General features: G+C 46.1%; 1 protein-coding gene across 1 annotated transcript in view; it reads left to right on the top strand.

The window, feature by feature from the left end:
* The first annotated feature begins 6,424 nt into the window (after nucleotides 1-6,424).
* Nucleotides 6,425-10,827, top strand: part of cbsb (cystathionine beta-synthase b) — a 102,701-nt gene continuing 98,298 nt past the window's right edge. Inside the window, exons 1-2 of the mRNA XM_037687037.1 lie at nucleotides 6,425-6,757; nucleotides 7,235-7,341. Of these exons, the coding sequence (XP_037542965.1) occupies nucleotides 6,432-6,757; nucleotides 7,235-7,341 (433 nt within the window). The 5' untranslated portion in view covers nucleotides 6,425-6,431. The remainder of the gene's footprint in view (nucleotides 6,758-7,234; nucleotides 7,342-10,827) is intronic.

Raw genomic sequence — 10,827 nt, 5'->3', positions numbered from 1 at the left:
GATTTTTTGTGGTGGTGATTTTGGTCCATTATACGGGGTTCGTTACAGAACTACCGGGCCATTATGGACCACTCACCACCAGCAGGTTGGCGCTCGGAGGTTGAGGGAGCTATCGGTAAAATAACCTCAGACATGCAGAACATGTCCCGCAGATTGGACAATGTATACTCCCAGGATCAGCAACATAATTCAGCCATGACCACGCGTTATGTTGAATCCAATAGGGAACCTCGTCTGACTCCGCCCGAATTGTTCTCAGGGACTCCTGATCAATGTAGACCTTTTATCACGCAATGTGAGATCCATTTTGAATTACAACCGTCATCTTTTCCCTCAGAAAAATCCAAGGTTGCTTATATGATCTCTCTTCTCGCTGGGCAAGCTAAAAAGTGGGGCACTGCTGAATGGCAGAAGAATTCTACTAACATTTATTCTCTACAGGCCTTCACCAGGGAGCTCTGTAGGGTTTTTGACCCTGTCTTGCCAGAACGTGAGGCTGCCAGACGGTTGTTTGACATTCACCAAGGTAATCGCAGGGTTACTGACTACATTATCGACTTCCACGCCATTGCCTCAGGAAGCCACTGGAACGAGGAGGCTCTTACTGATGCCTTTTATAGGGGTCTAACGGATGAAATCAAAGATGGATTAGCTACTAAACGTTATCCTGACTCCCTACAGGACCTTGAGGATTTGGCCACCAGGGTGGACTTAAGGCTGGTCGAACGAGCCAGAGAACGAGGAACAAAGACTTCACCGGCGGCTAAAGCAGTCAGTGAGTTTCGACCCCCTCCACGATCTCTCATCTCACCGATTGTTTCTTCTCCTCTGTTGGCAGAGGAACCTATGCAGTTGGGCAGGAGTCGCCTTACTGAGACTGAACGTGAGAGGAGACGGAGAGGACATCTTTGTTTTTATTGTGGAGGGGCTGGTCATATCAACGCCAAGTGTCCGGTAAAAGGGGTCGCTCAGTAGATGAGAGGAGATATCTACTGAGCCATGTCAGCACCAGCAAACTCTCCTCACCTTTCACCATACCCGCCGATCTGATCACCCCCAGCAAATCTCAGGTCTCTATTAAAGCTTTCATTGATTCTGGGGCTGATACTGAATTCATTGACCATGACTTTGCTGTAACAGCAGGTATTCGGTTTTGTTCTACCCCCCACAAACTGTCAGTAGTGGCCTTAGATGGTCATCCTTTGAACTCTTCTTCTTTGATTACTGAACCAGTTTTATTGTGTTTAGGGGGTAACCATAAGGAGGAGATATCCTTTGTGGTCATCAAATCTCCCCAGGCTCCAGTGGTCTTAGGAACCACATGGTTAATGAAACATAATCCCCATCTAGACTGGAGGAGGGGAGAGATTTTAGGGTGGTCGGATGACTGTTTAACTACATGCCTTTTTGATGCTGTGGTCCCTGTAGAAACAGTAGATAATAATGTGACTTATGATTCAGATATATCTAATGTGCCCCGAGAGTATCACGACCTTAAGAAGGTCTTTAATAAAACTAAGGCCACCTCGCTTCCTCCTCACCGTCCGTACGACTGTGGCATTGATCTTATTCCAGGGTCTACTCCTCCTAGAGGAGCTCTGTACTCTCTCTCAGCCCCAGAACAAGCCACCATGAGAGAGTACATTCAGGGGTCCCTGAAATCTGGCATCATCCGCCCTTCCGCCTCTCCTGCCGGTGCTGGGTTCTTTTTTGTTAAAAAGAAGGACGGGTCTCTGCGTCCTTGCATAGATTTCAGAGGACTTAACAAAATTACTGTTAAGAACAAATATCCTCTTCCCCTTATGTCCACTGCTTTTGACCTTATCCAGGGGGCTAGCATCTTCACCAAATTAGACCTTAGGAATGCCTATCACTTGGTCCGCATCAGAGAGGGGGACGAGTGGAAGACGGCTTTTAATACCCCCGATGGGCACTATGAGTATTTGGTAATGCCATTTGGTTTAACCAACGCACCGGCCGTGTTTCAGACTTTGGTGAATGACGTGCTAAGAGACATGATCGGCAGATTTGTTTTTGTGTATCTCGATGATATACTTGTGTTTTCTAAAGACATAATTTCACACCGTAAACAAGTGAGATCTGTTCTCGCCCGCCTGTTACAGAATGGACTATATGTCAAGGCTGAGAAATGTGAATTTCATGTCTCTTCAACTTCATTCCTAGGTTTTGTTGTGTCCCCCAATAGTGTCGAGATGGATTCCAGTAAGGTCTCTGCTGTGGTGGATTGGCCCGTTCCTAAGGACCGCAAACAGCTTCAACGTTTCTTGGGGTTTGCCAATTTCTATAGACGTTTTATCAAAGGCTACAGTATCATCGCTAAACCCCTTCATGAACTCACTTCTACCAAGTCTCGTTTTTTCTGGTCCACTGCAGCAGAGACCGCATTTACCGAACTTAAGAAACTTTTTGTTTCTGCTCCCATCCTGCAGTCCCCCAATTCAGAGGAGCCTTTTGTAGTGGAGGTGGACGCTTCCAGCACTGGTGCGGGGGCTATTCTTAGTCAGCGCAATAAGGATGGACGTCTTCACCCATGCGCCTTCTTCTCCCGCAGCCTGTCCCCGGCAGAACGAAATTATGATGTTGGGGACAGGGAGCTGCTTGCTGTTAAGCTCGCCCTGGAGGAGTGGCGTCACTGGCTGGAGGGTTCCAGGTTCCCGTTCCAGGTATGGACTGACCACAAGAACCTGGAATATCTCAGGTCCGCTCGTCGCCTAAATCCTCGCCAGGCCAGGTGGGCCTTGTTTTTCTCTCGATTTAATTTCACCCTCTCTTATCGACCTGGGGAGAAAAATGTTAAGCCCGATGCCCTGTCTCGCATTTTGGAGGAGGATAATTTCCCCTCGGCTCAGGAAGAGAGTTTTATCCTTCCTGAGAGTGCCCGCCTGGCCATCACCCAGTTAGAGCAGGACCTGAGAGACCTCAGCCAGACACGTCCTCCTCCAGCTAGCTGTCCACCTGATCGTCTATATGTTCCATCCGATAAGGTTAAACAGGTCATTCATTTTTGTCACAACTCCCTGCTGTATTGTCACCCAGGTTTCGCCAAGACCCTTTTCACTGTCAGGTCCCAATTTTGGTGGGAGACCATGTCCAGGGACGTTCGCCTGTACGTTCGGTCTTGTCCAGCCTGTGCTCAGTCCAAGACCTCCAGACGATCTCCATCGGGGCTTCTTCGCCCCCTTCCTTGCCCTTCGCGTCCCTGGTCTCATATTGGCATGGACTTTGTAACTGGTCTCCCACCTTCTAACAATTTCACTGTCATCCTCACCATTGTCGATCGTTTCTCCAAAATGATTCATCTGGTCCCCCTCCTTAAGTTACCGTCCTCTAAAGAACTGGCTCACGTCATGGCTCGTGAGGTTTTTAGGCTTCATGGGTTGCCTGTAGACATTGTTTCTGATCGGGGGCCTCAGTTTGTCTCCCACTTCTGGAAAGAGTTTTGTGGTCTTCTGGGTATTTCTATTAGCCTCTCCTCGGGTTTTCACCCTGAGACGGACGGTCAGACTGAGAGGGCTAATCAGGAAGTGGAGGGCAAACTGAGGCTCCTCTGTCTTAACGACCCCGAGAAGTGGAGCTCTGCTCTCCCGTGGATCGAGCACGCCTTCAATTCCGTCCCTTCATCTGCCACTGGTCTGTCCCCTTTTTACACTGTTTTTGGTTTCCAACCACCTGTTATCTCTGTTCAGGAGAGGGAGGCATCTGTTCCCTCGGCCCACCTCGCCGCTCTCCGTTGCCAGAGGGTGTGGAGGAGGGCCAAGACCGCCTTGCTCAAGTCACGTGCTGCCTACTGTAAAAAGGCGGACCGCCATAGGACCCCCCAACCTGAGTATGCTGTGGGTCAGAAGGTGTGGCTCTCCACGAAGAACCTTCCCCTGAAGGTTGCTTCTCGTAAACTTGCCCCCCGCTTCATTGGTCCTTTCCCCATCTCCAAGATCATTAACCCCGTGTCTGTTCGTCTTACTCTGCCCAAGTCCTTACGTGTCCACCCCTCTTTTCATGTTTCATGTGTCAAACCTGTCTCCTCCTCCCATTTTCATTCCCCTGTTGCTTCCCCCCCTCCCGCCCGTCTGATCGATGGTTCACCGGCTTACACCATCCGCCGGCTCCTCCGTTCTAGACGGCGGGGTCGGGGCCTGCAGTACCTCATCGATTGGGAGGGGTACGGACCGGAGGAGCGGTCCTGGGTGCCCTCCCGTCACGTCCTGGATAAGCCCTTGATCCGGGACTTCCATCGCCTGCATCCTGAGCAACCTGGTGGAACGCCGGGAGGCGTTCCTTGAGGGGGGGATCTGTCACGAATCACGTCTGTCAGTTAGGTTTTTGTGTCACTCTGTTCACTTGTTTTTGTTCTGGGGATCTATTCTTTTGTTTTTCTCTTTCTCTGCATGTGGGTTGAGGTTTGTCTTCACTCCTAGTTTAACGTTGTCTTCACTGCAGCCAGCAGCGCTGATTGCGCTCAACTGGCTGCACCTGTCCTCCTCTCCCTTTATAAGCTCACGGCTGACTCTTTTTCGGTGCCCGGTAGTTGAACACTTTTAGTTAGTAAATACCTCGCGCTCATGACCACGCTCTGTCCCTGTCCTGTCCTCTCAAGTCCTTGTATTCCTGTTTTACTCGTTTCTGTCCTCCCGTCGTTTCCTGTTCCCTTCCTCTCGGCTCGACCTCCCGGCTTCTGGACCCACGGACCTCCTGACTTCGTCTCTCGTCTGCTCCTTGGATTATCTCGGCATCTGATCATCGGTTCTGACCCACGCCTGCTCGACCACGTCTCACGGATCATCCCCACCAGCTCCACTCTCCACCACTCGCTTGTTTTGGATCACGCTCGGTGCTGGAGACACCATATTATCCTGCAAACCTCGCTGCAAGCTACAGCTGCTGCCGACTGTCGTCTCTCACCAGACCCAGCTCCTCCAGCAGCCATCCGGGTCAGCTGGACCCGCTTCAGCGCTTCGGAACCCCCATCATCACTGAGACGGTTAGTGGTTGTTTTTTTCATCTGACTTTGCCTTCACTCTCGTCACCTGCACAACCACTAACCGTTCTCCATCTTTAGACTGTTCGTGTGGATCGGTGTTTGGAACCTGGAACCGGTTCACAGTCTGTGTCTGCTTGCCGAGGTCCGCCCTGCCGTTTCATCAGTTAATAAACTTTATTTAATTGATTTTTTGTGGTGGTGATTTTGGTCCATTATACGGGGTTCGTTACACAGTGTGCTGAAGGGAATCTTTTTGTTTCCTCCCCATTATTGTGTTCAGTCCCCTCCAGGCATCTCTTGCATTGCCATTACTCAGTTCCCTCTCAACTTTATCTTTATAATTTATTTTAACTTTCTTAATCATGCAACTTATATAACTTATATATATATATATATATATATATATATATAAATAAAACTAGATTTTAAACCGTACAAGGGGGCTGAGTAATACAGTAGTCCTTCGTTTATCGTGTGGGCTCTCAGCCCTCCCACGATAAGTGAAAAACTGCGAAGAATAGTAGTACATGTAGTAAGTGGTATTTTATTTTAGTATATATATATATATATATATATATATATATATATACTGTATATGTTTTAAGGTGTTTTTAAACCCTTTCCACACTCTTGCAATATTCTAAACAATGTTTTAAACTCTAAACACTCTAAAAGAGCACAGCATGTCATGATCTCTGCCATCTGCCAGCGCTCTTGGCCACGCCCACTTCTCTGCTGCAGAGCGGAGATCACAATATGCTGTATGAGGGAGCTTCTCCTGCACCTGTGGGCTGCACACAGGTAAATCATTTTAAATAATTTATTTTAAATAAAAAATCCATACCGATCGTGCGGCTCATCCATTAATCAGCCAGTTGTGTGTCATGTCCACTCTTTGAAAAACCACGAAAGAGCGAGTCCGCAAAAGTTGAATCGCGAAGTAGCGAGGGACTACTGTACTTGCATTAACAGCATTGTAAGAGGGTGGTAGTTGAACATGGATACCTCCGCCCTGTTATCAATTTTTTAATTTAGTTTACATTTTTTTTTTTTACATGTGAACAGCTAGTTCTGGGTGTCAACAACAAACTGGTTGATCCACTATGAGAAGGTGCTATTTATAAGACTGAGTTTGTTGCAGGGCCTCAGACTGAAGAAGTCTTTTAGATAAAAGATGAAACGTTTCACAACAAAGAATCCGTCCAGAGGACCTGACAACCTTGTTAGATTACGGTAGTTAACTGCAGTTTAGGGCTGGAGCACACGGTGAAAACAAAATGTTACAATTAAGTCAGGATCACTTTCTACAAATGAGTACTTTTAGAAGATGTACACTATGGATGAACTTTGTGCAACATTTAGACAAATGTACACAGTTTAACACTTTGTTTTGTGTTCATGTGTGATTGTCTTATGTTGCCACAGGTGAGCAATGCCCTCTGTGTCTGGCAGTAGGTGTCTGAAAGATGGTCAGACTTGCACTGATGAAGACAAACTGGTCCAAGCAGATGTCGCCAACAAACAGGATGAAGTTGCTGAAATGTTTACTGGCGGCCTTGAGTCAAGCACACGTGGCAAAGACAATCAACTCAATGCTGAAGACGAGTCGAGGAATAACTGTGGAAAACATGGTGAAAGTGATCTGAAGAACGCGGGGTCTGATGATGAGATTAAATGGATCCCCCCTGATCTGCCCAGCAGATGCACCTGGAGACCCGGAGCTCCGGTTTCAGAGTCACCTCACAGCCACCCCCCACGGTAAGATCCAGACTGCTGAGTGATGAAATCAGTTTAATTAAATCAGGTTAGAGGCAGCTGATTAAAGCAAAGAAAACACAGTAAAATGCGCTACTGCTAAGTGATACACTGATCAAGGAACTAGAATGAATTTGTGTTAATTACTGTCATCAAGTGAAGCTGAATGATTCTGAACAACAAGTGTAACATCTCACTGTGGTCAACTGGAACATTTACAGTTTTTCAGTAAAAAAACAAGTACAACTCTAGAACATTTCATGGTATTTTATTTCAAACTTCATACTTACAGTAGTTTACCAGCAGTTTTTTTGCCAGAATTTTATAGTGAAAATTAAACTTGTATAAAGCTGCTAAGGAGCAGCTTTCTCTGAAGCATATGCTAAAAGACCTGAAGATAAGTCCTCAGATAATGCTGACCATGTGGTGATGTCTTCATACACTGATGTTTGTTGTGATTTTATCTTTTCTTCACCACAGCATTAAACCACCAACGATCCTCCCCAACATCCTTGACCACGTTGGATATACGCCTTTGGTTCGCTTGAACAAAATCCCAAAGGAGTTTGGGCTAAAGTGTGAAATCTGTGAGTACAAACATTAGTACTAAAACATACGTCAGGTTTTGACTACATCATTCATTCAAACGTTTTGGTAAAATGTTAATAATCATCTGTCCAATGTTTTGAGAAAACCTGAAAAACAGGATAGAGACAGCATAGCCAAAGTGGAACAAAAAACACTTTAGTAAATCCATCCATCCATCCGTTATCTTTTACCCGCTTCCTCCATTTTGGGTCATGGGGGTCGCCGTTGCCCATGTCCGGCAATCACTGTGCGAGGGGTGGGGTACACCCTGTACAGGTCTCCTGTCCATCACAGGGCCACATAGAGACAAACAAGACAAACAACCATTCACTCTCTCACTCTCACCTAGGGACAATTTAGAGTTACCAATCAGCCTAACATGCATGTTTTTGGTCTGTGGGAGGAAACCCGAGTGCCCAGAGGAAACCCACGCATGCACGGAGAGAACATGCAAACTCCACCTAGAAAGGTCCCCGGACTGGGATTTGAACCAGGGACCTGCGCACTGAGAGGCAGCGGCTCTACTGGTTGCGCCACCGTGCTGCCCCACTTTAGTAAATAGTTTGTGAAAGGTTGTGTTTATGATAATATTTATTTTTAAAAAATCTGGTGGTTTGGTGGACCCTATAGACAAGTAATTGAGAAAATAGCAAAAATCCATCTTGTAGATGATTTTTTTTCAGCTACTCCCTTCAGGGGTCGCCACAGCGAACTAAATTGTACAAAAACTTGCAATTGTTTTTACGCCAGATGCCCTTCCCGACGCAACCACAGACTACTAAGCTACCACAGCCCTCTGTGTGATGCAAAGAGTTGCTATCTAGGGTGTCCGGGGAAGCAGATGGTGGGGATTTGGAGTCTTGCTCAAGGGCCCAGAGTGGAGGCAGGTGTGGGTGTTTCGCCTTTCCCACCCACATTTTGATGTTGTCAGTACGGGGAGTTGAACCGGTGGCCTTCCGATCACAGGCCCACCTTCTCTAACCTCTGCATCAACACTCCTCTTCTCTGTGCCACCACTCTCCTGTAGATGAGTATTGTAAAAAATATATTTCTGTCTTTTGGAATCCATTGCAGGCCTTCTGAAACAGATCTGGACACTTGTCAGTGATTGTTGCTGCAGCCACAAGAAAATACAAAAATACAACTATGCAAAACACTGAACAATCATGAATGAAACTCCTTAAAATAATGTATATCACCTGCCATCTTACCTATCACAGTTTCAATCAAAAACCTTGCGCAATCACTAAGCAAATGGGTACGAGCCTCCTATTGGATAATTACTGCATGGGCGATTATCTTTCAGCTGGCAACAACTTATTTAATCCCAACTGGTGCAATGAGTTGCTTCTCATTTCTTAAACAACCATGGTGAAAGACACATTGTGGTTGTGGAAAAGATGTCAGTCTGTTGGAGAAGGGTCAAATCACTGGCATCAAGCAGAGAAAACATCTAAGGAGATTGCAGAAACCACTAAAATTGAGTTAAGAACTGTCCAATGCATTGTTAAAAACTGGAAGGAAAGTGGGGACCCATCGTCTTCGAGGAAGAAATGTGGCCAGAAAAAAATCCTGAATGATCGTGATCGGTGATCACTTAAACGTTTGATGAAATCAAATAGAAGAAAAACAACAGTAGCACTCAGGGCTGTGTTTAATAGTGAAAGTAAGAACATTTACACACGCACAATGTGAAGGGAACTCAGGGAATTGGGACTGAACAGCTGTGAAGCCTTAAGAAAACCACTAATCAGTGAGGCTAACTGGACAAAAAGGCTTAATTTTTCTAGGGAGCATAAAGATTGGACTCTGGAGCAATGGAAGAAGGTCATGTGGTCTGATGAGTCCAGATTTACCCTGTTCCAGAGTGATGGGCGCATCAGGGTAAGAAGAGAGGCAGGTAAAGTGATGCACCCATCATGCCTAGTCCCTAGTCATCAATGCAAGATATTGGTGAAAAATTAATGCAACACTGGATGGAAATAGATCTTGTGACATTGCAGAAGCTTATCGAAACAATATCACAGAGAATGCATGACGTAATCAAAGCTAAAGGTGGTCCAACAAAATATTAGTGTGTGACCTTTTTTTTGGTGTTGACTTTTATTTGGCCAGGCAGTGTAACTGACAACTAATGAAAACCCCAAATTCAATATCTCAGAAAATTAGAATATTATGAAAAGGTTCAATAGTGAAGGCACCTAGGGCCACAGTCTAATCAGCTAATTAACTCAAAACACTTGCAAAAGCCTTTAAATGGCTCAGTCTAGTTCTGTAGGCTACACAATCAAGGGGAAGCCTGCTGACGTGACAGTTGTCCAAAAGACGACTATTGACACCTTGCACAAGGAGGGCAAGACACAAAAAATCATTGCTAAAGAGGCTGGCTGTTCACAGAGCTCTGTGTCCAAGCACATTAATAGAGAGGCGAAGGAAAGGAAACAATATGGTAGAAAAAAAGTGTACACGCAGTAGGGATAACTGCACCCTGGAGAGGATTGTGAAATGAAACCTATTCCAAAACGTGGGTGAGATTCACAAAGAGAGGACTGCAGCTGGAGTCAGTGCTTCAAGAACCACCATGCACAGATGTATGCAAGACTTGGGTTTCAGCTGTCACATTCTTTGTGTCAAGCCACTCTTGAACAAGAGACAGCATCAGAAGCGTCTCGCCTGAGACTGCAGCTGAGTGGTCCAAAGTTATGTTCTCTGATGAAAGTAAATTTTACATTTCCTTTGGAAATCAAGGTCCCAGAGTCTGGAGGAAGAGAGAAGAGGCACAGAATCCACGTTGCTTGAGGTCCAGTGTCAAGTTTCTAGAGTCAGTGATGGTTTGGGGCCATGTCATCTACTGGTGTTGGTCCACTTGTGTTTTCTGAGGTCCAAGGTCAACGCAGCTGTCTACCAGGAAGTTTTTGAGCACTTCATTCTTCCTGCTGCTGACCAACTCTATGGAGATGCAGATTTAATTTTCCAACAGGACTTGGCACCTGCACATAGTGCCAAAGCTACCAGTACTTGGTTTAAGGACCGTGGTATCCCTGTTCTTAATTGGCCAGCAAACTTGACTGACTTTAACCCCATAGAAAATCTATGAGGTATTGTGAAGAGGAAGATGCGATACACCAGACCCAACAATTCAGAAGAGCTGAAGGCCACTATCAGAGCAACCTGGACTCTCATAACTCCTGAGCAGTGCCACAGACTAATGGACTCCATGCCAGTTACCTCTGCTTGTCAGACAGGCCCCCTCCCTCTCGGTTTTCAAGTCCCGTTTAAAAACTCACTACTATTCAATAGCAACAAAAAAGGTTGAATCATGTCATCTGGACTTCGTTTTTTTGTTAAAAAAGAAACGTTTCGCCCCTCATCCAAGAGGCTTCGTCAGTCTAAGGCCTAGCCATCTGGTATTACCCAGAAGCCACCCTGACTCTTGTGTTTCAAGCCTGCCTCAGATACCCCTGAAGTCTGGCCTTTTCACTAAC

The sequence above is a fragment of the Nematolebias whitei genome, chromosome 13 (assembly GCF_014905685.2).
Source record: "Nematolebias whitei isolate Nwh7 chromosome 13, NemWhi1, whole genome shotgun sequence".
In the NCBI taxonomy this organism is placed as follows: Eukaryota; Metazoa; Chordata; class Actinopteri; order Cyprinodontiformes; family Rivulidae; genus Nematolebias; species Nematolebias whitei.
The sequence above is the reverse complement of the archived record's forward strand: the minus strand, read 5'-3'. Positions and strand labels throughout refer to the sequence as shown.